The sequence below is a fragment of the Rhinatrema bivittatum genome, chromosome 1, assembly GCF_901001135.1.
Source record: "Rhinatrema bivittatum chromosome 1, aRhiBiv1.1, whole genome shotgun sequence".
NCBI classification, from domain to species: domain Eukaryota; kingdom Metazoa; phylum Chordata; class Amphibia; order Gymnophiona; family Rhinatrematidae; genus Rhinatrema; species Rhinatrema bivittatum.
In genome coordinates this window covers 335,531,983-335,559,650 of record NC_042615.1, presented here as the reverse complement: position 1 = coordinate 335,559,650, position 27,668 = coordinate 335,531,983, and the positions used below count along the sequence as shown (strand labels likewise).

The 27,668-nt window shown below is 45.5% G+C and overlaps 1 protein-coding gene across 1 annotated transcript; it reads left to right on the top strand.

Annotated features, from left to right (window-relative positions):
• On the top strand, window positions 1-27,668 carry LOC115080730 (C-X-C motif chemokine 11-1-like). The gene is made up of 4 exons (XM_029585114.1): window positions 1-186; window positions 7,591-7,720; window positions 14,051-14,143; window positions 27,267-27,668. Exons 1-4 carry the CDS (start codon window positions 129-131, stop codon window positions 27,286-27,288), a joined length of 303 nt encoding a protein of 100 aa, XP_029440974.1. The 5' UTR covers window positions 1-128; the 3' UTR covers window positions 27,289-27,668.

Sequence of the window (27,668 nt, the reverse complement as noted above, 5' to 3'; positions counted from 1 at the left end):
AGCTATTGTTAACACAGTAAAGAGAAGCAGAGGCAATCATAGAGCTCTCTGTACATACACAAGAAGCTGTTCATTGGAGAAGTCCTTCTTCTTCACCAGAGATCCCATCAGGAAGGCAACACAGCGCCATGGGCAAGGCTGCTACCCTGCTCCTTGCGATTTCTCTCTGTGCCACTCTCACTGAAGGTAGGACTCGGCTTCCATGGACTTTCTATTTCTTGCAAACTTCTCAAGTTGGTTTTCTGCCCTGTTTCTCGCTTTTTTGCTCTTTTTTTCTTACTGTTGAGCGCCATGGTCCTGGCTAATGACATCTTTAGACAAGGAATTTATTGGCTTCATTGTGACAGGTCTGAAGGGGTAAATGAATGTCACTTTGCTCATTTGTTTGGCACTGTACTTGCTCTAACTTTGCACTGAATCCTGAACTTGCTTGGGGTTCTTTGAGTCAGGAGAAGGAGATATTTCACATGAAAGGCATTTTATCAGGAAGGGAAGTTACCTATGCGCCCCATCTCTTTTTCACCACTTTTGCAGCTCAAGTTACAAAAGAATTAGAAATTCTTTTTTTCATGCTGTTATTGACCAGACCTTGCACCTACCTGAGAATCTTCTGCTTTTATTTCTTCCTTCAGCTGCCGGGGCTTGAATTTTTCCCTGGCAGACTGTTGAACAACATGGGGTCAACCATTCCTACATTCGGTTTACAACTTTCACCCTCATCTCCTTCCTAACACTGATCTTTCTTCATTTACCGGTATCTAACTTGAGCTCCAAATGTGGTACGTTTGCTAAACACCAGGGTCTTTTCTTCTTGTTTTAGAAATAGAGAGGGTAATTTGCAGTAGTGTGCAGAATTCAGCACATACTGTACATGCAGAAGCCAGTGTGCCTAAACTTACGCCTGCATTATATTAATTGTACCGTGGGGGTCACACAATTTATAAAATACCGCATAATCACAGCCTTAAAAGGACACGTGTTAAGTTTTAGTACATGCATTTTTAAAATGCAGGGATCCGCATAGTTTATGCACTTGTTTTCTAGAAGTTTGCACATATATATTTTACATGCACATAATAACCCTCAGTTTATCCACGGAGGCTTTTATAAAGTTGGCTGATCTATGCACACATCTCGCTTTTGAAAATAATTGTGCTCCTGCTTCCAAGCACCAGTGTGCTGAGACCTCCACCAGGTCACCCACATCCTCTACGGTTCACCTACACCTTCCACTGTTTGTTCCATGCTCCGCCAACCCAAAAACTGCAGACAAAACAGAAATGAAGTTTAAATTTCCCTGACTTGATTAGCAGATGAAAAAGCATGCAAGCATGACTGATTACAGATGTGTGCATGCTTTTACACTTACTACTTCCAAACTCCTCCATGGAAGGCCCTTGAAATGCCTTCTTTTGTATGCACAAAATTTTATGCATGGCACCAACAGTACATGCCTATTCCTACCCATCTGAAAATGTGTTTACCATACAAAGAGGCTATTTATGCTGATTTTCTGTGCACAACCCCTGCATAAGTCTGAAAATTACCCTCAAAGTGCATTGTCTGGTCACCATCTTTTAGTAATAATAAAGGACATTTTGGGCACATTTTCTGAAGAAAAGAAAGTTGGCTTATGCGATCATCATGTGTGTGTGTCCATGTGACTTTCCCTCTCCCCCCCCCCCCCCCCCCCCCCCCCCACCAAACATGTATCCTATTCTCATCAAATTGTCAGAACATGTCAAAGAATCAAAGAGAATTCTGATTGGGATACTTTTATTGAGATTCCTGTATACGTTCACTTTATATTCAAAGCCATGTAGACAGATAAGTCTCAAGTTATCCATTTAAATGACAAATTTCTGAATATTGAGCCCCTTATCTGGCTAGCCAGATAAGTCATTCCAAAGGCATTTCTGGGAGGGGTTTAGCTATCTGCTAACTACCAAATTTCAGTTATATCTGGTTAAATTAGCTGGATAAATTTAGCCCTGCTTCAAAAGATATTCAGTTAAGTAGTGATGGCAAATATAAAAACAAAAATAGTGGTAATGGGGCCTGCAGCCTGATTTCCTCCTTTCCCATCCCAAATTTTAGAGATGGCTCCATTGGGCTGTGCACCGCCCCCTCCCCCCCCCCCCCCCCCCCCCCACCTCCTCCCCTCCTAAATATTAAAAATGTTCTGGGGTCTGCTGCTGGCACGCCCCACCCCTGGTTCTATAAATGTATGATCTGGTGATGCCGCTTGACCATTCCCTGCCCCCCTCCCCCGCCCTTGAAGTTTTAAGATACCACACTACACTGCCCACCCTCTCACGAGTGGGATATGGATTTACCTGTTCTTGGCGCTCCAGCGCAGCTCCTGTCACAAGCTGTGTTGGAAGGTGCCTCACTCTTCTCACCTACGGTACTTCGTTATTTAAGCTCTGGTGGTGTTGCTGACCAGACAGTAGAAAGCAGCAAATTCTGAAGAATGTTTATTCTTCTTATTTAGGCAGGGGCTAAACTTTTGGTTTTTTGTCAACGTGCCAGGTTTACACATTAAAGGTATGAAGATTAAAGAACAAAATGAATACATTTTAAAAAAAATGTGCTATGTCCTACAAGCTATAAATCACAGTAGGAACTGCCAATCCCAAAAAACAATATACAAGCTATGGCATACACTAGCCCCTGAAAATCTTACAGGGTAAACCATGGGCCCCATATTGCTCTTACTAATGCCAAGCAAAAATAATAACACCAAATATTTAATATTTATATGGCTCTACATATGCTGAACAACTTGCATTGTACAACATGGTAGATCAGCATTTCCACAAATGATATTCACTGATGTAAATGCTCCACACTAATCAAATCAGTTTGCAAATTACAAGACCCTTTCATATAAATCTGTTATTTCGATAAGCAATCTAGGCTGAAACCATACAAGACTTCATTTTATAGTAATATAGAATGCATTCATTTGCTACTACTAATTAGCTTATATAGAACATAGAGGAAAAAATGACAACCTTTTTATTGTTAGACCTCCAGTTCGGCAACAGAAGACCCTCTCTGAGACATGCAAGTGTTTAACCTGGCATGATTACTGGCCCTTGGCTCTATCCTCAGATCCAGAGGCAGCCTGAAAAATTCATATTGCTCTAAAGAGGCACCCAGTATAGTTTCACGTCTAGAAGATTAGAATAGGGCTGAGATTTCTTGCTCATTTTATATTTTGACTTCACTAATAATTTTATTACATTTAAATACATTAACATAGCAGTGGAATCCTATAGAATGTGGTGTGTTTGTCTTAAATTGTTACTGTTTTACTGAAGTTAGGATATACTGTAAGCATAGGTCCATTGAGCCCAGCATCCTGTCTCTGACAGTGACCAGTCTGGGTCACAAGTACCGAACAGATCCCCAATAGTTGATCTATTTCTTGTATTTTGTTTTCAGGGATAAGCGCAGGTTTTCCCAGGTTTACCTGACTAGTATATATTTATGGACTTTTCCTTCAGAAACTTGACCAATCCTCTTTTGAACCCCTCTATGTAAGTTGCCATAACCATCTCTGGCAACAGATTTCATAGCTTGATTGTACATGGACTGAACAAATATTTCCTACGATTTGTTTAAATTTGCCTATACAGAAGTAATATTACCCCCCTTTTTCTGTTAATACAACATCTCTTTATGTATAATTTCCAGTTTTGGGGGGATTAAAACATAGTTGTTAAACCTTTGACCACTCTTTCAATTTTTTAAAGTCTTTTTAAATTTATCCTCCCTGGCATATCTATTTTGCTATAGATTTGTATATCATCTGTAAAACTGAGCCTACCATTGATCCCTATGGCACTCTACTGGTCACTTTCTCTTCACCAGAATGGATCCCATTGACCACCACTCTCTGAACTCTGCTGCTCAAACAATTCTCACCTAGTGAATACATTTTCTTCCGGAATGGTTAGATGCTGACCAGTCTTTTACGTGGAACAGTGTCAAAAGCTGTGATATCCAAATAGGCCACATCTATTACATTCCTTGATCTATTACTCAGGCTTCTTGGTCATTGATTTTTGTTGGACTACAGCATTTGCATTCATGGCTTTCCAAGTTATTTTTCTACCTCCTTTTCTATTTGTTCCATCCCGTTACCATGACTTTATTCTACTTACTATACCTCCTTATCTATGGGGTTTTTGTCACTATTCCCCAATAAAGTTTAAAACCCTCTTCTCTAGGTTTGCAAACTTATGGAGAGATACTTTTATCACTTTCTGTTATTTCTGCTTGAAATGACACCATGATGACAAGGTTTTGGATTCTTGGATCAACACCATTCACACATCTGTATGTTCATCTCTAGGATGTTTCTATCCCATAGCATTCCTTTGTCCTTGAATAGAAGGATAGATGAGACCACCACCTTTCCCCTGCCTCTTTCATTCATACTCCCAGCCCTCTTTGATCTGCTTAGGATCATGCCTTGCTGTATCATTGGTGCTCACGTGGATAAGTAGCATGGAATAGTGGTCAGAGAGCCTGATGAGTTTCAACAATTTTTGGCCATGCTTCCAATTCAGATTCCTGGTAGGCACCTCACCTCCCAGGGCAGAAGGTAAGGGTCTCTCTATTTTGATCCGCACTTGCTTTGGCCACATTTTATGGCACCAGATTCCATAGCTTGACTGTGCACCAAGTGAAAAAATACCTCCTACGATTTGTTCTAAATCTGCCAGTTGCTAGTTTCATGGATTGTCCCCTATTCCTAAATTCAGGGCCAGCACGAGTATTAGGGGGGACTTGGTGTCTGCCTAGAGCTCTGGAAGTGGGCAGGGCACCATAGGAAGATGCAAGGGTGCCATTTTTAAAATGTGTGTAGGAGTAGTGAGAGAGGGAGCAGTATGTGATAAGAGGTTTATGGACTCAGAGAGATCAGATGGCGATCTTGGAGACATGCGGTATGTGATTTTTTTGCGATTCAAGAAGTCAATAGAGAGACAAGACATCATATCATGCAATGCATGATGCCATTGCCTAGGGTGGCTAGATCCCCTTGCACTGGCCTTGCCTAAATTTCAATCATATCCCCTCTCAACCATCTCTTTTCCAAGCTAAAGAGTCCTAATCTATTTAACCTCTCTGTAAGGGAGCTTTTTCAATCCCCTTTATCATTTTTATCACCCTTTTCTATACATTTTCTATGTCTGCTATGTCTTTTATGAGATGGGGCAATCAAAACTGCACACAAACTCAAGATATGATCATACCATGGATCTATACAAAAGCAATATGATTCTCAGTTTTGTTCTCAGTTCCTAACATTCTATTTGCTTTTTTTACCCCCAGTGCACACTGAGCCGAAGATTTCAAGATATTTTCCATAAGAACTCAGAGGTTCTTTTCAAGGGTGGTGACTCCTAAAACAGAACTCAGCCTTGTGTACTTGTATCTTTTATCTAGGAAACAGAGGGCAGGACACTGCCTCCGCTCCCCTGACGTTGCAATTTCCTGAGTATCTCAAGAGGGACTTTATCCAATGCCTTCTGAAAATCCATACACACCATATCAACCATCTCACCTTTAACTGCATGTTTATTTGCGCCTTCAAAAAAAATGTAGCAAAGGCAAAACTTCCCTTTGCAAAAGGCATGTTGACTCTCCCCCATTAAACCATGTCTCTGTGGTCAGTCATTTTGTTTTTAAGAATAGCTTCAACCTAAAGGGAAATCATTATTTGAGGGCTTATACTCCGCCGCTCAGAACTCGGCCTTATTTGTTGCGGCCCCGACCGCCTCTCCCACGATCGGGGCGGTGGCCACTTACCTCCGCTCCGGACCGCGGAAGAAAACGCCGGGTTCCGGGCCTGTTAGGCCGCATGGCTGCGGCGTCTCCACGTGGGAGATGCCGCCGAGCCCATCTCTGACTCCGCCCCCCCCCTGCGTTGCTACGCGCGCGCGAGAATGAGGCATTTAAAGGTCCAGCACCCGGAAGTGCTGGACAGCCCCTTGGATGACGTCAGACGCCGGCAGAGTATATAAGGCCGGTGTCTGACTCAGGAACTTCGCCTTGCAACGAGGTCCCTCCTTGGAGAGTCTAGTTGCCATCCTGTTCCTGGTTCCTGCTGGTCTTGTCGTCCTGGCTCCTGGTTCCTGGTGTTCCTGTGCCTGTTCCAGCTCCAGCTCCAGCTCCAGCTGTTCCTTAGTCTGCTGATCTCCTGGTTCCTGACTCCGGTTTGCTCCTGACGTTCCCTGTTCGCTGCCTGCCTTGACCTTTGGATCTGCTTCTCAACTCGTCTGCTCCCGCCTCGTAAGTCCCAACTGTCCAGATCCCTACGGGCTCCTCCTGGGGGGATCTAGGATTCTCTGGGTGAAGCCCTCTCCGATTCCCCTGCCTGAGATCGCCTAAGTCCCAGCGGTCCAGATCCCTACGGGGTCCTCCTGGGGGGATCTAGGATCTCCAGGGTGAAGCCGCCGCCAGCTCTTCAGCTTGATTCCGCCTCCCGGCCTGTCCTAAAGAACTTCCTTTTCACTAGGCCGGCCCAAGGGTCCACCTCATCCCGCAACCGTAACATTATTTCTACGCTTTATTCTATACTTAAAAAAAAGACTTAAGGATTAAACCAAAACATATATTGGCTTGGGAAGAGGATTTGGGGATAGAAATTGATGAAGGGAGCGAGAGAGAGAGGGGCACAGGAAACAAGGTGTCTGTGCTTATTTGGATATTTATTTATTTTTATTTAAAAACCTTTCTATACCATCGCTAAGTTATATACCATCGCAACGGTTTACAAATAGGCACATAGACTAAGGTAAGTAAATGTAGGATATCTTACATTCTAACAGGTGCCAATAAAGTTCGGTTGCAATGTCATAAATAAAATCATTATTTGAGTAATGTTGGTCAAGTCCAGGTATATTATTGAGTTACTATCTCTTTGAGATATTACTTCTTAAATGTAGGATTGAGTAAATTCATTCTCATCTGCATTCTCATAGAACAAACAGTAATGAGGATAATAATGAGTTGCACCTGATTGACACAGCATTTACTGGCACGCTGCAGCTAAAGTTTATCACTTCAAGGACGAGGTAAAATGATCACTTAGCAGGTGTACTTGTCTAGAAATTACTAGTGTCCACCAGTACTAGGGATGAGGGCTTTCTGACTCTGGGACCCTGTCTGGTCCTAGTGCTTCACTTTCCCTCATACTTAGAAAGTGCCGTTAGCAATCCTTTGGTGGAGCTGAAGCATTGAGAACTATCCTGGCTGCATGACAGCCACAGTTTGATGCAGAGTGCGCTGCTGAAGAGAGCTGTGCCCTGGAATCCCGAGTGAAGGACAAGCTGTGTATAAAGGCAGATTTTCATCCCTTTTTTTTTTTTTTTTTTTTTTAAATCATGGGTTATAACAGCGAAGAATCAGCATTCAAACGAAAAAAAAGTTATTTAAATGTATTATGCAAAATATGCATTGTTTTAATGAAACACAAGCCTTTTTGTATTTAAATGGTTTCTCTTTCCATTATTTCTCACACTGAGTAGTCGAAGACAAATATTCACTAAGACTTTCGTTCTTTTCATTTTTCAGGATTTTCAATTGTAGGTCACTCACAGAGGTGCCTTTGTGTTGGAAAACTATACAACTTCATCCCAAGCAGAAATATTCAGAAGTTTGAAATGTTTCCCCGGTCCCCCCGATGCGACTATGTGGAAATTGTGTAAGTAATTTCCCAACAACCATTACAAAGACGAGTTTTTGATTTTGAAGCGACTGTGAGCCAATGTTTGAGAAATTCCTTTCCAAAGAGACCAGCAAACATCTGTTATTTGTGATTAATTAAACGCAATTAATGTTGCTGTTCAGAAATATATCTTGACATGTAGAGGGTGACTTTTACACACAGACTTTAACCCAAATTTTCAATAATTTATGTACATAAGTTCATCTTGAAAAATCATATGTAATTGGCTTGGCACGCTGTGATGGGGGAATAGTCTTAGGGCATCTGTGGGGCTTATTTCTACAGTTACAGTTACAGTATGGATTTTAATGAGGTGACGTGCCTTCTGTACATCAGTGGGTTTTCTATTGCCAGAAGTTTCCTTAAAACTCTCACCATAAGGTCAAGGGAGTATCCAAGCTTCCACTTGTCCCCTCAGATAAGCATTCAGAGGTACAAGTTCTCCTGTCTCCCTAAACAGAGAGGACACCTAGGGTTCTTATCTCTAACATGTGACTAATTCCTAGTGGCATGAGTTTAGCATGGGTCTCCAGTCAATAAATAAGACTCTGTGCAAAAGAATGAATTCTAATATTTCCAGTTTAACTATGTCTTTGATAACAGTGTAAGGATCTCCCCCTTTTAACCAAAACAAACAAAAAAAAACAGGAACTGGTCTCTTGATCCTTTGTAGCAATGCTTGTAATATCCTACTGCAGTTTCCCAAAACCCTTGCATCATTCCAGCTCTCAATGACTCAAAATAAAACCACAATTCAATTCATAAATTCCTTTTTAAAAATTATATCATTTATAATCAATGAAATGAAATACAAGTAATAATGTTACGGGACCGGGCCGTGCCCCGGTCCCTCCCCTACCTTGTGGCCGGCCCGGCCCACGCGGACTCTTCCCAGGCCGTCTAGGCCCGTATCACAGCCTGCCGCGGCGTCCCCTCTGCGAGGGAGATGCCGCCGATTCCCCATCGCTGTCCCCACCCCCTAGGCACGCAGGGGCTCCAGATTTAAAGGGGCCAGCGCAGGAACTCAGGAACAGACCCTGGGATGACGTCAGACGCTGCAGGGTATATTACCCTGCAGCTGGGGCCAAACCCTCGCCTTGCAACGAGGTTTACTCAGGTTCCCTGAGTCTCGAGTTGCTGCATTGATCCTAGGATCGTCTCTGCTGTCTTCTGACCTCTGGCTTCTGACCCGGCTTCATCTTCTGACTACGTCTCCAGCTTCCACTCCTGATTTGGATTTGACGTCTGATCTCTGTCTTCCGACCCGGCTCCGGCCCACGACTCCGTCTTCAGCTTTCACCCCTGGCTTCAGTTTGGACCTCCGACTCCTGGCTTCTGACTCGGCTTCGTTCCTGGAGCTCGACCTCGGCTCTTCCTTCACCTCAGGTATCTGGTATTCGCTGGCCCAGAGGATTCTCTTAAATCCCAGCGGCTTCCAAGGGTGAAGTCTCTCCAGCTTCCTGGGTCCAGCAGTCCTCATCTTCCACCTCTTCGGCCGCGGCCTGGATCCTTGGTCGCATAGGGTCCCGCCTAAGTCCAAGAGGCCCGGGTCCCTACAGGCTCCTCCTGGGGGGGACCTCGGGCTTCCAGTGGTGAAGCCTCTGCCAGAGTCTCTTCAGTGCCGCCTCCCAGCTGCGACGCTTCCTGTGGGTCTCCACAGCATAACATCCACCGTCTCAGCCGGTCCAAGGGGCCACAACCCTAACAAATAATGAAATTCCAGAAGAAAGAACATAAAACATACAAATTTATAAATTATTAGCCCACATAGGAAATGAGGAGAAGCATACCTTAAAAAAAAATAAATTCTGAGAGATTGAGGATACCAACTATTCTTTTATACCAGCATTGATAATGATATTAAACCCTACAATAAGTTGCTGAGTTATCTGATGAATCTCCACTGTTTTATCTATCAGGAAACACTCTTAAGTGTAATGGATCAGAAAAAAATAAAATTATTTTGATAAGTAACCAAACATTTGCATGGAAACTTAAAATAGAAACTTGCTCCAATATCTAACACTCTTTGCTTAAAAGAAAGAAAATGTTTCCTCTGAACCTGAGTATCTCACGAGATTTCTGGAAAGATCTGGATCTTTTGACCACAAAAAGAGAAATTCCTATATTAGAAATATTTATAGAAAACCAGATGTTATGCTCAGGCTTGTGAACCCTTGGGCCGACGGGAGGATGGTGTACCTTAGGAGGAAGATCCGTAGGTTCTCCCGTCGGGTGGCGAGGCAGACAGAAGATGCAACCAGCTGACCCTCGGCACTGGAGACTGAGGTGACTGTGGAAGCAGATGAAGAGTCGTGACGTCAAGGAGAAGAACGGAGTCTTCGCCACTGGAAGTCCGCAGACCCCCCAGGAGGAGCCTGTAAAGACCCGGACCGCTGGGACTTAGGTGGACCTTTGAGAGGTCAAGGAGTCCAGAGTTCGGTGCAAGGGCTAACTGGAGCTTCACCCCTGGAAGCCTGCGGTCCCCCCGGGAGGAGCCCTTAGGGACCTGGGCCGCTGGGACTTAGGTGGGCCCTTGAAGATGGTGGTCCAGAAGAAGTCTGAGGTCACGTGCCAGAGGGTCGTCGCTTACCAGTCCGAGGTCATATACCAAGGGATCGCCACTTGCCAGTCCGAAGTCACACACCAGGAATCGCCGCTTGCCAGTCCAAAGTCAAACACCAGGAATCACCGCTAGCCAATCCAAAGTCACACACCAGGAATCACCGCTAGCCGATCCGAAGTCAGGAACCAAGAACACCAAGACAAGACAGGAACAAGGATCCGAAGTACAAGAACTCACCGAGGCAAGCAGACCTGACTACATAGGACATTGCCAAGTCGAGGAATGAGTGTAGTTAAAGGGATCAGGTCCCTTTAAATCTGAGGAGGAGGCATGGCCACGCGTTTAAAGATGGTGGCGGCCATCTTGGATTCTCTCCGCGGAGAGAAACGCTGCTGGATGCTGCGAGGGAGGAGCAGGGACGGCTCCCCCTCCGGCGAGCATCACAGGGGCCCGTGCCAAAGTGACGGGCAAGGATCAGAGGTCTCCCCCGGAGCTCCCGCAGTGGGTCGCTGTCGCGGGCATGGTAGGGGACTGCAGTTGTGGCCTTCCACGGCCGCAGAACACAACATCAGATCCTTTTCTTGTTGTAAAGGCAAGATTACTAACAAGGTGGCTCTAGTTGAAATATCATCAATGGACGCCTCTAAAAAGGTGGCGACTCCTTGGCTCTCTTAGACATCTGTTCCCCCTTCCCTAACATTAAGTATTTTCCTCTTTGGGAAATAATCAATCTTAGAAAGAACTGGCACTTTGTCTTCATCAAAGATAACACTTCATACACATACTTTTTAAATAATTCCCTAGGTGATAATCTAGAAATGGGAAAATTTAAAAAATGCAAATTACAAGATCTCAACTTGTTTTTTTAACAATTCTAACTGATTATCAAAAATGAGATTATCCTTGATGAAAGATAAGGAGGAAGCTTGAACAGTAGACATCTGAATTAATTGCCACCACAGTTTTTTCCATTCCACAAATCTTTCTCTTGATCTTCCATCTTGGCTCTTACCTCAGAGAAAAAAACATGCCTGGGAGACTGGCCAATTGCCACACATCCAAGAGAGTCACATTAAGAAGCTTCCCCAATTCCTACTGTTGCCCCACTCATAGGGGGATGATCAAGTGAAGAGGTAGCCTTAAGGAATAAATCTTCTGATCTTCCAATCCAGGAGAGATGGCTATCAAGTTGGACTCAACACCAGTACTCTCCACAGCCCACTAAGGATGTGTGGACACCAGGACTGCATTTAAGATATCACTCGGGGGAATTATTCCTTCATTTAAAAACACAGCTGGAGGTTGAGAGGGTGGCTGGTTTACCCCAGGATTGAGATCCCAGATACGAAACCCTCACCATTTAAGTCCCTAACGGACAACTCACCCATTGAAAGTACATAGTCATCCATGGGCCACGAATTACTGCAGGAGCTGGAGAGGAAGTCCAAAGCAAATACGACTCAAGTACCAGAGAGGCGCGAACCTCAGGGGCGTCCCCCTGAGGTGATGTCATCTCCACCGGATATTTAAGGTCTCTGAATTCGCTAACTAATCGAGTTAGCAAAAGCTTACCTTGCTACTCTGCCTCCTCGGACTTACCAGGGGTACCCGCTCCTCGGAGGCCCTTGCTTTCTCTTTGCTTTTCAGATCGCAGTCTGGAACCGGTATTCGCTCCTCGAGGGCCCTCGTTCCTGGACTTGCTACTGAATACCACTTCTGCCAGGAAGTCATCGCTGCCTACTACACCAGTGAGTTACCATCTCTCTCTTAGAGTGTTCCCTGGAACCAGGTACTCGCTCCTTGAGGGCCTAATCCTTTCCAGCTCCTGGGCTGCTTCTAAGAGACTATTGTGTGAGTGTTACCATCAAGGATCTGCTCCTGAACTCTGCATACTCTGCCTACTCACTATACAGCTCAGTTATCCAGGATCGCTGTTCCAGAATCTGAGGGACTACAGCCCAGCCGGGCGTTCCAGCTCACTACTGCCACCTCTGGTGATTCAGTATACTATCTAATAAAAGAACTAGTGTGTGTCTGTCTCCATACTCTGAGCCTGACCGGTGGTCCCTCTCAGGATCTTCCCCCAGAGGCGTGGTCATCTGCCACCGGTACAAGGATCCACCCACAACTACCTCGTACACTAACAGCTTCAAAGTACCAAGCATCTTTGTCTCGTCTGAGCTTCCAAGTACCAAGTGTCTTCGTCTCATCTGAATCTCAAGTGTCCTCGTCTTGTCTGAGTCCCAAGCTCCACATGTCTTCGACTCATCTGAGCCTCCGAGCTTCTTTGTGTTGTTCAAGTCTTCGGCCTAGTCCAAGACCAAGGTCCCGTCTTGTTCCAAGTTCCATTACCATCACCTGTCCTCGACCTCTGTCCATCCTGCCGCATCTGCCACTACTCAGTGGCAGGTCCGAAAGAGCTATCGAGTGGCTGGAGGGCTACCCCAGAGACCAGCATTGCGTTGCTAGGTCTCTACTGGTGCGTGCATGTTCGGAAGAGGCTAGGGCGGTGGTCAGCCTGCTCCTCCCTTGCTTGGATACGTCTTGCCTGCCGCAGTGCTTCCATGGAGCTCCTCTCTGCAGTCACGTTGTGGTCCAAGGGCACATATCTCCCCGGAATCGGGAGTGCTCCCTAGCGCTCCCTCCCACAGATTCCAACACTCAGGAAGAGATGGTAGTTGCAAGCTCAGCCTAGATCCTTTTGTGAAATGGAGATTTCTCTTCCAGAGGAAAACAACATCCCCATGGTGGCCATGGGATCTCTCAGGATGACCAGTTGGGAAAAAGATTACACCCTGATTCAGGGCAAGGAAAGCAGGGAGCACCCAATGGTTGGAGGAGGAGGGAGCCCCCATAATGCAACACTAATGTTCTGTTGGATCAAATGTTACAGGCCCTTACAGTGTAACCGAGTTGACCTATATGACCACAGGTCATAGGGTGGCGGAATAACAAAAAAGATAAGTTATATATAGCATAACAAAGCACTGCCTGAACTGGAGCTGAGCAGGATTTGGTAGACAGTTTTAACACAGACCAAGATACAAAGGTGAGATGTGTGAAATATCAGGCAAAATTACTTTTCCTTTCCATGCCTGCTGTGTTTTGTCAAGGATAATGTAGGATTCTCATCTCTGTCTTCCAGGGGCCATTCTAAAGAAACACTTTAGGGCTATGAAAAACCGCTCTAGTGTGTGGAATATCCTTACAGTAGGGCTTTTCATAGTTGGAATTGGAATCTCCTGAGCACTTACACGTGTTTTTCAGTGAACAGTTTCTACTGTCCCATTTCACATTCAATTATTATGGGGGCAGCAATCAGATTGTCAGCTGCAGGGTAGATTTTATCTGCAGGACTTGCACCAAACCAAAGCAAAACTGCTGTACATCTGTAATTTTGCTTTATTGCTCCCTCAAAGTACCCGGACAAATGTGCGCCTGCTTTTTTCACATAAAACAACATGTGTAGGTATAAATATCCAAAACTGTGCATGCTGTTGCCTCTATTTGCCTAATCCCGCTCACCGGACTGCCTACAAAGTACACAGGTAGATTGTATATGCATTGCTCAATTGTGTGCAATCTTACCAACATAGAGGATGGGCAATAATCAAACTGCCCATTTCCACATTTTTCAACTTATTCATGGTTGTTTAGTGTTCCGTATATTTGTTTTAAATTAGGGAGGTAGCATATGTAGAATAATAATCATATGAACTATGTGTTTTTCTGTTTACCAGCATTACATTAAAAACAGGGAAGAAATGGTGTTTAAATCCTCAAGCTCAAAGGATCCGTGCTGTGCTGGGAAAATTAAAATTCTTAAAGCAAAGGTACGTCTTTTCCCCTTCAGAACCAGAGATCTAAAGGAAGGCTCAGCAAACAATAACGTATCACGTAGAGCAAGGATGGGCAATTCCAGTCCTGAAGGGGTTTCAGGATGACCCTAATGAATATGCATGAGATACATTTCCATGCACACTGCCTCAATTGTAAGCAAATCTGTCTCATGCATATTCATTAGGGGTATCCTGAAAACCCAAGCAATTGGTGTCCCTCGAGGTCCAGAATTGCCCACCCCTGACATAGAGAGTCAGGAACTCTACAGAGACAGGAACTCAAGCAGTCTGGGAAGAGAATGTATTTTTCACTTGTTTGTGCTATAAGATTCTTACATGGAATTACATAAGCATTCTAGAAAGAGGAAGGCTTTCATACACAGAAAAAGAAACTTAAGTCTTCATTCAGTCTGTCCATTTGCCCTTTGTATCATAATACAGCAAACCATAATTCATCTCTGACTTTACCCTCACTTCCCAGTACTGAGGAGCTGCTGTGTCTGGCCCACACATTCTTGAATTCTCTAAAGTGTAAGGGTCCTGTAGCAAACCTTTGTATGGAATTTCTGTTATCTATTCATTTGTTCCTGTTTCCTCTTCTCCCCCATGGCCTCTCCTCTTCAAGCTGGAAGAGAAGTCTCTAAGACAGAGTACTTTATTGCTGCTCAGTGCTAGCTGGGTTTCAGCTTTGCATAGAACGTTACATACAGTTTTAACATGAATGTGATCAATTCATCACTTAAGTCCATGCATTGTTCATATAGTAAGAATCTCCTTCAAATCATTTTGCCTTGTCAGAGCATAGACCAAAAGATGGAAATGCTTAGACCATATGTGCTTTCATGTAAAGCAGTTGCTTCCTGGCAGGTAGAACTAAATATTGGTGATAAGCTGATAACAAGCTGTTGCTGTGTGCAAACGTTAAGCAACAGTTCTCCATTTGCATTACAGTTGCTCTTGCCGAAATTTGCGGAAGGATTATTCCTTATGTTCTTTCTGCAGGTTTTTAGGCCAGCCCCCTCCCAGAACTGCACCATACTGTAGCAGCTTCATTGCAACACGCATGGCCTTTCTTACCTCTTTCACGACACAGCAGTCACTTTCCTGATGTTAACCACATTTCGAACTGGGAGGAAGAAGTGCATTGAGGACACTATCTGAGTAGTGGGCGCTAGGCACTGGCTCCGTGGGTGCTGAAGGAGCTTGTGCAGCAGCCCCACTATCAGTTTTGCCTTCAAAATTGCTTCATCAGGCTCTCCTCTCCTCTCAGCTGTCACAGGTCCGGGAGGCTGAGGAGACGACGCAATTCAGATCTGATAATGGGTGCTCAGGCACCCATAGCACCCACAGCACCCACAGAACCAATGCCTCTGATCTGAGCCTGAGGTTCAGAAGTTAAAAACTCTTGCTCACGCTTCATTTAAATATGCTCCAAATCACTCACAGACCCCCAACTCCATATGAATCAATGGGAAAACAATGATAAATGAAAACTAAAACAATTTTTTTTTTATTTTACGGAAAAGCATGTTCTATTTATAAAGAAATGTATGTTATACAGGAATTAGGAAAATGACTTGTGTGTGTTGAAGTCATAACAAAAGAAAAAAGGTCTCCTGGAACCTTTACACTTTAGCAGGAATGAGTGGAAGACGAAAGACTGCAGTGTGATCCTCACAGTGAAAGGGACTTCTCAGGATGCAGTGTGTGTGTGTTCAATAAGTGAGCTATGGACCAACAGGCACTATTGCAGCATTCTTCTCAGCTAGCAGAGGAGCGTTCGGATGGAACAGTAGGGGCAAGAGGATATACTTATTATCCCTACAAACACAGGAATTTCACCTGCAATATTTACTTCATGCTTCCTTCACAACCTTGCACACTCCCAGCAGAGCTCTGTCCCAGAGATCACAGCCACACGTACTCATGCAAGGTATTCTGCCCTAATGTATGGGCATTATGTGGCAGGACCCAGGAAACTGGAGCAACACATCTGTCACCCCCGTGTTCTGTGTATAGTGTAAAGGAGAGGTGGTCAGTTATATATATGTACATTATTATTATTATTTTAGCATTTATATAGCACCCTAAACCAAGGCACTTTACTACAAATTACAAACAAGTTCCTTCCCCAAAAAGCTTACAGGGTAAGTGGTTACCTAAGACAAAATGTGATTATGTGACTGAAAAAATGACTGTATGTCACATTTGGCCATGTGGAACAGTGCACCCTCACCCTGTACTCAAGATAGTTACAGTATATAGCATGATTAATAAATAAAAATGAGAAACTAGAGGCCAGCATGGTGGTCGTGTGCAGGCAAGTGTGGGAGGAGGAGGACACTCCACCAGGCATCCTCTACAAACAAAATCTTCACCCTGGGGTGGGGAAGATTGGCCTTACTCAAGGGCATAGACCAGGGATAGAATTGCCAATTGTCCAGATTTCTTCCAGACCATATAGATTTTTTGTTTCATATCCGGAAGCCAAAGGGAGGGCTAAAATGTCTGAAAATAGTCAGGATTTTAGTACTCTGAGGTTTGTGAATGTTCTTATCTGCTGTGGGGGGTTTTTCCCCCAGGTGGTGAAAGCTCTGTCTGGTCTTCCCTTGGCTGTAGAGGGAGCTTTATATCAGGCTGGATGGGGGGGAGCGGGTGGCAGGGCAGTTCATTCCCTCCCTCTCACCCTCTGCTTGCTGTTCCCAGGGCTTCTCTTTGCTCTGATTGGTGGTACATTCAGTTGCCCACCATCAGACAAAGAAAAAGGAGAAGACCCCTCTGAGCCATCGGTGTGAAGAAAAAAAGAGGCCTAGCACTGACAAGGCTGTTGACCCAAAGTAAAGAAGAAGCTGCACATGTCCGTCGGCAGATCCCAACCTGCCGGTGGCCCAAAGAAGAAAAGAGGCCTGGCACCAGCAGTGTCTGAAGCAAAGGAGAGGACCCACAAGCCCATCAGCCCGAAACAAAGGAGAGACCTGTCGGATTGCAGCAAAGGAGAGGTCCTGCAGGCCCATTGGTGCTCCCCATCCTTCTGGTGGCACTAAGAAGAAAAGATGACTGGTACCAGCAGAGCTGTTGGCCAGAAGAAAGAGAGAGGCCCGCAGAGTCATTGGTGGACCCCATCCCACCATTGACCCAAAGAATAGTAGAAGCATGGCCTGAGTGGCGAGAGAAAGAGAGTGCATGGGTGTGGGTGTGAGCTAGAGAGAGAGAGAGAGAAAGTGCATGTGAGTGTATGTGTCTGTGTGTGTGAGAAAGGGAGTGAGTGCATGGGTGTGTGTGTGTGAACCAGAGAGAGAGAGTGCATGGGTGTGTGAATGAGAGAGATTAAACATAAGAACATAAGATATGCCATACTGGGTCAGACCAAGGGTGTGTGTGTGAGCCAAAGAAAGATTGAGTGCATGTGTGTATGTGTGTGTATGTGAGAAAGAGAGAGTGTGTGTGAGCCAGACAGAGAGAGAATGTGTGTGTGTGTGTGTGTGAGAGAGAGAGAGAGAGAGAGAGAGAGTTAGTGCATGGGTGTGTATGAGAGAGTGAGTGCATGGGTGTATGTGTATGTGAGAAAGATAGTTAATGCATGGGTGTGTGTGAGCCAGAAAGAGAGAGAATGCATGTGTGTGTGTGAGAAAGAGAGTGAGTGAGTGCATGGATGTGTAGGAGAGAGAGAGAGAGTGCATTGGTGTGTGTGTGTGTATGAGAAAGAGAATGAGTGCATGGGTGTGTGTATGTGATTGAGAAAGAGAGTGAGTGCATGGGTGTGTATGTTTGAGAAAGAGAGTGAGTGCATGGGTGTGTATGTTTGAGAAAGAGAGTGAGTGCATGGGTGCGTGGATGTAGGTTAGTGACCATGTGTTTATATGACAAAAGAAGACAGTTTATGTGCCCTTCTACTCAACTAATCTATGACAATCTCAGGTGTTGCGGTCCCGGTCGCTAGGCTAGCGACCGGGTCCTTACCTTTCTGCTGCCTCCCCCGGGCTCGCCGCGATCCGCTGTTCCTGGGGCCTGTAGGGCCGCATGGCAGCGTCTCTCTCCACGTGGAGACGCTGCCGAAGGCCGACTCTGACTCCTCCCACTGCCCGGCAATGCGCGCGCGCGAGGAGGGGGCTCTTAAAGGTCCAGCACCCGGAAGTGCTGAACCGCCCCGTTCCTGACGTCAGACGCCGGCTGGCTATTTAAACCAGCGTCTGACTTCCTTGCTTTGCCTTTGCAACGTGGTCACTCCCTTGAGTGGTTAGTTGCCTTGCTTCCAGCTCCGGTTCCAGCTTGTTCCAGCCGTGCCTTGCTTCCAGTTCAGGTTCTGCTTGGTCCTGCTGTGCCTTGGTTCCAGCTCTGGTTCCTGCTTGCTTTATACGTATCCTGACTCCAGCTCCGGTTCCCGATTCTCCTTGACTTCAGCCAGCCACGAACCTCGGTCTTCCTCACGATTCTCCTTGTCTTCAGCCAGCCACGATCCTCGGACTTCCTCACGATTCTCCTTGTCTTCAGCCAGCCACGACCCTCGGACTTCCTCACGATTCTCCTTGTCTTCAGCCAGCCATGACCCTCGGACTTCCTCACGATTCTCCTTGTCTTCAGCCAGCCACAGACTTCGGACTCATTCGCGATTCTCCTAAGTCCCAGCGACTCGGACCCCTACGGGCTCCTCCTGGGGGGGTCTCGGGTTTCCAGGGTGAAGACGTCATCAGTCCGCTCCAACTGAGCTCCGCCTCCCGGCTTATTAAACACCTGTGGACGTTGTCCACCTCAGCCGGCCCAAGGGTCCACTATTGACTTTCGTCACAACATAACATCAGGGTCAGGGGAAATCAAAAGCTACCAGATATGGAGCGTGAAGGATTTTAAAAATCCTTACTAGTTTTATTATTGGGTGTTATTTGATGTGTCTTCTTCTTTGAAATATTTTATTGGTGCTTCGTTAATTTAAAAAATGTTTATATGAGTTCTTAATTATTGCATGTTATTCTGTTTGTCAGATGTACTGAAATATTTATTCTTTTGATTCATATGGTTTTATAACTATTATTTTTTTTCTTTTGTTGTTTGATGTTTTATGAGGAATAGTGATTGTTTTTTCTCTGTTTACGCTGCATCCAGGATTTGGCTTATGATTTTCAGGTCAATTTTTGTCTGCACATTTCTATTTATACTTTATGTTCTCTTTATTTTGTATTTAGTGAGGGTCTTTCTGTGCTCTGCATGTATGACCGAGGTGAAGTGTTGGGTAGGGATCTATAGCAGCCTGGTTTGTTTTCTTTTCTTGACAGAAGAAATACTGGTGTTTTAAGTACTGCTGTCATATTTGCAGTGTTGCCTTTTCATAGGTAGGGTTTGAGTTTGAGTGCTGGCAGTTAATGCTGTTTTGATATAGGAGATTAACTATTTTGTAATTGAAATTGTTTACTCATAGCTTTCTGAGGGCTAAGCCAACACCCAACACATGTTACAATAGGCTACTTAATGCCTTATGGATTCCAAGTGTATTTTTTTGAAGGTTTTCTGGTTGGCACCACAGTAGTGTATGTAAATGCAATATATATATGCTATTTTAAGTGATATTTCTACCTCAGAAGAGTGTACTTTGAACATCCTTTTGCATGTAAAATCTGTTATCAATGGATAATTTTAATTGTGTGTAGAGAGCATCATGGCGGTACAGGGGGGATCAAGGTTATAAGTTTCACCTAATACCTTGCACCAGTCCTGATTGGGAGCCACATAAAGAAAAGTGCATATGGAGAGAAAGAGGAAGACCATAGCAGCAACTGGAGCCACACAGAGGCAGAGAGAGGACACTGAGACAACAGGAGACTGGGAGCTGGGAGAATAAAATTCCCCAAATTGTTGAGCATAGCAGAGTCTGACTCTGTTTACTATCATGTGACAAGGGAGCAACTCATAGAGGGTCCAGGAGAGTCCAGATTTATATCCTAGACACACCACCTGAAAAATCTCACTCTTTGGCCTTCAATCTCACTCACTGGGATGGACCACCTTTGGCATCTCTGGGGATAGGTTTAGTGGGTGGGCTGGGATCAGTCTTTTCTGTGCTCAAAACTCTCCCTAATGGGTTTTTTTTTTTGTTTTGTTCTCCCACCACTGAGAAGGGACCATGGGAATGAGGAAGAGCCTTCACCACCTTGGAGAGCATAGCCCTGGCCCTTGTAAATGATTAATCAATAATAAAAACATCTCATGAAGGCTGCTTGAACACCGATACGCAAGCAAACAGTAGATTAAGCTATTTTAAAAATATTTTATTAGTGTGTTTTTACAGTTATGATGGATGTTTTCTATTTCTTTATTTTATTGTTTAATGTTTTATGAAGAATAGAGAGATTTCTGTTTTTCTGTTGTTGAATTGCATAACAAGAGTCTGTCTTGTTGCACTTTCTAGTTCAGTTTTTGTTTGCACATTTTTATTTATAATTATGGTCTCTTTATTCTGAATTTTATGAGTTTCTGTGTTCTGCATGTGTGTGGGGTGACCAACCAGCATCTTGTAAGCTGCATATGCTGGCTATATAAACAGTGAGTCTCCTGGAGAGTAGGGGTGCTGAGAAGGGGTGGGAATGAGAAAGAGAGGGGGCTGCTGTAGGCTGCGGAAAGGGCTGACAGCAAGCAAGAACTTTACATAATGATATAGAGGTTCTAGGGCAGAGGGGCACTCACTGAGGGAGCACATGAGCAGCAGTACAACAGCAAAATGTATATGTGTGAGTCTTTGTGTCTGAGAGGATGAGTGTGTGTGTGTGAGTCTTTGTGTCTGAGAGGATGAGTGTGTGTGTGTGAGTCTTTGTGTCCTGAGAGGGTGAGTGTGTGTGTGTATCTGTGAGTCTTTGGGTCTGGTGGGGGGAAGAGAGAAGCATGGCCTTTTCTTTCAGGTGTGGAGTTATTCCCCCCTCACTCCCCCCCCCCCCCAATAAGGGTGGCTCCCTATCTTAATGAATTCAGATTTTGTGGCTCTCGATGTGCGAAAGGTTGGCCACCTGCTATACTGCCTGACCTAGAATCTAGGCCCACTCCTTAGCAGGAATCCCAGTGGGGCTCTATACAATAATAGTTGTATGTGGAAGTGGACTGACAGTGACACCATCGGTGAAAATTTTACTTAGTGCATCCAGTAGAAAGTTGGCAACCCTAACCAGGGGTGAGCAAACCTTTTGAGCCCAGCCCAGCCCCTTTCATTCATGTAATTAGTTGGGGTCCCCCATGATGGATACAGATATATACATGCATATATGCTGTATATAAGGAAAACACAAGAATAGATGCCTTTAATCTTTTCCAAAGTTTATTAAAACAGAGACGTATTCATAAGTTGCCCGACTCAGGCCAAGTTTCGCGGCTCAAAAGCCACTGCCTCAGGGGCTTAAACACTCCACAGTAGAAATTAAAGCTCAGTAGTGAGGTTTCAATCCAGTATACAACCATTGATTGTCAGCAATACATAAGACAACTTTGTGCAATAGCGTGCAGCTTCAAGTCTCTGTTCCTAGAAACTTTAATTTCTACTGTGAAGTGTTTAAGCCCCTGAGGCAGTGGCTTTTGAGCCGCGAAACTCGGCCTGAGTCGGGCAACTTATGAATACGTCTCTGTTTTAATAAACTTTGGAAAAGATTAAAGGCATCTATTCTTGTGTTTTCCTTGACGGCTATCATAGATCGCCTACCTCTTTGCTTTATATGCTGTATATATACAGTATATGAAGGGTATCCACTAGGCAGCCTGCCAGTGGCTCAAAACCAGCATTTTGTTTCTCTTTAAGTTGCTGAATGGAGAAAGCTCACATATAGACACACACACAGGCACAGAGAGGCAGACTCCCCACACCCAGACAGACAGACACAGAAAAACATACCTAATACCCAGACAAATACCTACACCCAGACTGATAGACACAGGGAAAAACAGACACTCAGAAAGACATAAGATACAGAGACACCCCCCCCACACACACACAGATACAGAAATCCAGACACAGAGAGACATAGACACAGATATCCCACACCCAGACAGACACAAAGAGACACAGACACCCCACAGAGAGACAGAAATCCACTTAACTTTATGTGTTTGCTCCTATATATATGCACAAGTACTCTGATAGTCAACAAACCACAAGTGGAAGTGAGCACGCAAGATTAAAGATCAAACACACACAGCATTTAAATCATCCCCTTGAGCAAAAACAGGATCTTGAAACATAGCCTGTGTTTTTTTGTGTTTGCTGAATATGGAGAGATGTATTCCTGTTTTGTTTTTAATTGCATTACAACAAAAATGTTAAAATGAAACAGTGGGACTTATGATTATATCTTGGCGATGCTGGACAACATATATCTGTGGCCAACCTTTCTGAGTGTCCCTTTCTATTTACAGCTATTGCTGTACATTTCTTCCGTCTCTCATCACCTCACTTGCTCAAACTCCTTCCCTGTTACTCATCTTCTGCTCTGTCTCTATTCCCTTTCTTCTGTCTCTTTCCCCCTACCCAACTTCCCATTCCTCCTCTCTTTTACCCACTCCTAGGCCCCCATTTCCACTCTCTCATATCCCAACCCTTTTCACTGTCTCTCATCCCCTCACCAGTCCTCTAGGTCTATCACAACATTTCTTGCCCACTCCTCACTGTTCAACCCCCATCCCACACCCTACCGCTAACACCCGCCCTAGCTGCATATCATATCTCCTATTCACACTACCTGTTCATAATCCCCGCCCCTAGTCTCACACCTTCCCGATTTACTCCCCATTCCACCAATTCCAGCTCATCCAGTTCCCAGTCACCCTATCCCCCAGTCACCACTGACCTCCTCATGTCTGCCCTTCCTACACACCCACCTTCCAGTCCCCATAAATCCCCTCCCACCCAATCTCCCAGTATCCATCTTCTCGCCCAACCCAAATCCCTAGATGCTTCTCTTCCCCCTCCTAACCACTAGGCCTTGCTCTGCCCCCTACTACCTCAGGTGCTGCACTTCCTCCTCCCTACCCACAATCTTTGTTCTCCCCCAGTGCCCTAGGTACTGAGCTCCCTCCCTACAGCCCAGCCCAAACTGGAAGAATGGAGCTGGTGTCTTTTCCTCCCTCCCATAAGGTTCATAAGCCGTCTAAGAAGCAGTTTGAACAATGAGGTTCAAGTAATTTGAACCTTACCTTTCTAGGGAGCCTCATATAGTTCAAATGGTATCTTAGACTCTGAACTGTGGGGAGGGAGAAAGGTACCCATTCCACTCTTCTGGCTTATACTGGGCTATGGGGAGGAAAGAGTACCAGCAGCTGATTCACATTGTTTGCTTCAGTGGCAGCTGCAGATTCACAGCCCCACATAAGCAAGATCAAGAGGCTGGGGCATCAGTTGGGGTCAGGTAGGAGTCTTATGATACCTATAGAGGCACAATGCCTGGGAGAGGTGCTCCTCTCTTCTCCTCTGCCTTCCCCTAATTCTGGCAATTTTTGAGCCCATAAAATAGCACAGTTACGGTGCCCTTAGGGCAGTGGCACCTATGGCCACGGTCACATTGGCCTTTGTCTAGCTATATCTCTGCTGTATGTAGTAGTATTAGCTAGTGCTATATATAGTCTATGTCTTCGCAACTCCCGTTCTCAGGGGTAGACAGTAATTCTTTTTTCAGAGTAACCAAGCCATACAAATTAGCCTTGCTCTTAGATCATATGTATATCTGAGCAATGACCATTGTGGAAACCTGAGGACCATCCTGAAGACCATATCTAATTGTGGCCCTTGCTGAGAAGCCCTGATGAAGTCCGTATGATTAAATCCTGCTTGCTAATGCTGTACAGCAGTGCTGTGTGTCTTTTGGTAGTTCCTAGGGTTTCCTAGTCCCATGGATGCTTGCTTTGTTTATGTTTCAGAATGAGACTGTCTAATCCAAATTTTGTGATTTACCATCAAAATCATAGTACGATATGATACAGTATAGGAAACAGGACAATGCTTTAAGTCATAAGGAGAGCTCCCAAGCATTCTGGCATGAATACTGTTGTGTTTGGAGGTGGACCCTTGTTCTGGAGCCGTGGAGAACGGCTCCCTGGTAGGGTCCAGGAAGCACCTGCCCCCAGTGGGTGGAGCAGAGGAGGAGACAGAGGCTAGGATGAGCTTCATCACTGGAAGCCCGCGGTCCCCCCCCGAGTGGAGCCCGTAGGGACCCCGGCCGCTTGGACTTAGGTGGGCCTCGCAGGGTCTCCCGGAGAGGTAGTCGAGAAGCGTGCCCACGAGCAACAAGGGAGCGCGGTTGGTCACCAGGCTGTAGGCCTGGAGGATCAGGGAAGGCCAGTACAGCTTAGGCAATGACAAGGCAAGGGACAAAGCCAGAATCAGGAGACGTGGTCAATGGCAGCCGGGGTCAGGTTCTGAGGTTCAGTCCGAGGAGTAGTCAACGAAGCAGGGATCAGGTTCCAGAGCTCAGACGAGGTCACAAGGCAGGCAGAGGTCAAGATCCAGGCAGCGAGCAGTATGGTCAAGGAGCAGGCAGAGGTCAGTACTAGAGAGTCAGTCCAAACCTGAGGAGACAGGACAGACAGACGCTGGAATAGAAGGATGCTGGAACAGGAGGACGTTGGACAAGGCTGGAACAGTAGGATGCTGGAATAAGACTGGAACAAGACAGTGAACGCGGAGGCAAACTATTACACTTACAGTGCCGACCCGATTGCCAAGGCAAGGAAGTGCAGGCAGGAACTTCTTTATGTAGTACGTTCAATCAGGACGCGCCACGGAGCTAGGACCTGCCCCTGGCCCTACAAGAGGCCGGGCAGTCTGAGTGCGCGTAGGGGCATGGCCAACGCCACTAAGGACGCCAAGCTCTGGCATGAGGCCTGGTGCGCAGTGGAAGGCCTGGCGGCCGCTGCTGCAGGGCACTGAGGCCTGGAGGAGCTCGCGGCTGCCGCTGGGGAGGCCGATCCTTGACTTGCAGAGGAGCTAGCAAGGTGAGCAGGCCCGTGCGCGGGCCGAGCACAGACGGGGCGCGCAACAAATACAGCATGTAATTATGCCTAGATCTGTAACTCTTATGTCTTCTCATCATGATTTAAAGGACTGTCCAATTTTAGAGTTACATATACAGACCAAGATACATTAGGCTAACAAGATCAGTTAGTAAGGGTAAGTTGTGGTATAATGGCCTCTTGCTTTGACCACAAATTCCTCAGTTTCACCTCATACATACCTGTTCTACAAGGGGGCAATTTTCAACTGGATTCTCCATGGGCAAATGGGTATCTACAGGGTTGGTGCAAGGATATTTGGCACCCTAGGCAAACCTGACAGCTTTGCGCCCACCTCTCACCACACACACAATTACAATTTATGTATTTTTAGCAACAATAGATGTTCTTGCAACATGCGGCATATCAAATTCATTAAATAATAATTCTAAAATTTTCCAAACGCCAATAAAATATGGCCAAGCAGCAAACACTATTAGAACTAATAAAGATTTAAAAAATGTCCCCTGCTCTCAGTACCTGAGAACTTTTGGTTTCCAGCTGCCCTGAGAATGTGGATTAGCAAGCGATGGGGATGATTGTTGTGGGCACACTCACTCGCACACACTCTCAATCACGCACACATGCTCCCTTTTTCTCACAAGCAAACTCACATATATACACATGCTCTCATACAAACGCATGCTCACAATCACAAACACATGTTCTCACACTCACACAAGCCATCATGTTCAGAAACACACTCTCACACGTATACTTACACATATTTATTATCCCACACAATGCTCTCTCTCTCTATCTCACACACATACACACACACACCCACATGCTCTCACTTACTCACTCTCTCTCTGGCAGTACAAGCTGCAGCAGCAGTCTTCCTCTTTTTTTGTTTGGGCTGCTCCTGGCCTACACATGAAGTCTGCCACTGCTTGGCTTCCTACTCAAACCTTTTTCTTTGGGCCTGCTTACCACTGCCTGGGACCTGCTCCTCCTTGTTTCTTGCCTTCACGGGCCACTGCTGTAGAAGCTCCTGCTCTGCCTCCATTCATCAACCCCAGGGGCCCGCCACTGCTGGAGCTTCTGCTCCTTCACCTTTCTTAGTCCAGTGCTCCCGCTGCTGCAGGAGCTTCTGCTCCTTCACCCCATGGACCCGCCCTCCTACTCCTCCTTATTTCTTAGTCCCTGCAGGCCTGAAGCTGCTCCTAATGCAACAATGGCATCTCTTTCCCGTCGGCAGAAGCCCCCGCTACACCGCTTCCTCTTCTGGCCCGAGCCAGAAAGAAGGACATGCCATCGCTCTGCTGCCCCCTAGATGATGGCGCTCTAGGTGGCCACCTGGTCCGCCTAGTGCTTCCGCTGCCCCTGGATGTTTATGCCCCTATGAAAATTGTACACTCACCCTGTGGGGAAAAGGGCTTCGTGCTAGGGGCAGAGCCAGAGCAGGACCAGGGCCAGCTCGGCAAGGTACAGAGAGTTTATTTCAAACTTTGAACTCTCTATGTGCACTTCCTGCCAGGGTATTTGCACTTGTAAACTCTGCGGCTACGTAGGCACCTTTTGAGCCTGCCAGGCCACCACATTTCAAAGGGGAATGTCACAGGAAGTTCCCATTTGAAAACTGGCTTGCAGGCTCGATGGTACAAAGTATTTGTGGGCCTGCAAGCTCTGTGGGGAGACTGAAAATTAATCTGTAAAGGCATTGCCTTGGTTTCAATATTCCAACTCAGTTTTCCTTTCTAATCATTCTATCACAACTTCTTTTGAAATAGTCCCTTAGAAACCAATTTTCAAACTCCCCATGGTGCTTGCAGGCCTGTGGGTACAACGGCTACTTTGTAACCATGCACCTACAACCCAGCTTTCAGAAGGAAGTCCCCCATGGCATTTGATTTTGAAAATACGCTGGTGGGCCGGTGCTGCAAGGAGTCTTGTGCATACTTCATTGACCCTGCCCTGACCTTTCCTGTGGCACCCCATCTTTTCTCTGCACGGGGTGGGGGTGAGGTAATGTTCAAGGGAATGGGGGGGTTCTGCCATGCAAACACCCATTGACTTGCGGAAATCCCTTTGAAAATTGCCCCCTTTTTTTTTTATAAACAATATAGAACAGTCTAAGCATGTTGCTTTATTTACTTTCTAGGAATTTCAAGTACAATGTTTGAAGAGAGGGACTGCAAAGCTGCACCAGAGACCTGCCATAAGAAGCATTTTTGGACTACTTGCCTTTGTCTGACTCTTTGATCATTTTGTATGGAATGTGACTCTCTAAACTACCATGTAAAAAATATAAAGCTTATTGAGCCTATTACCGCTAAACTAATTGCCTACTCCAGTGACCACCAAGCTCAAATGCAGGAAATTCAAAATGTAAACTGAAATATTGCATTTGTTATGGTACTTCTCAACCATTTAACTTCCTTGTGATGCTTTGAGAGAAAGGGTGGCAAAACGTATTTCCAATGCCCATACAATTGCTTAAAATTAAATGTGCACAACATGGCAGCTGGATTTCACCTTTCAATTAAATAAAGACATACATACA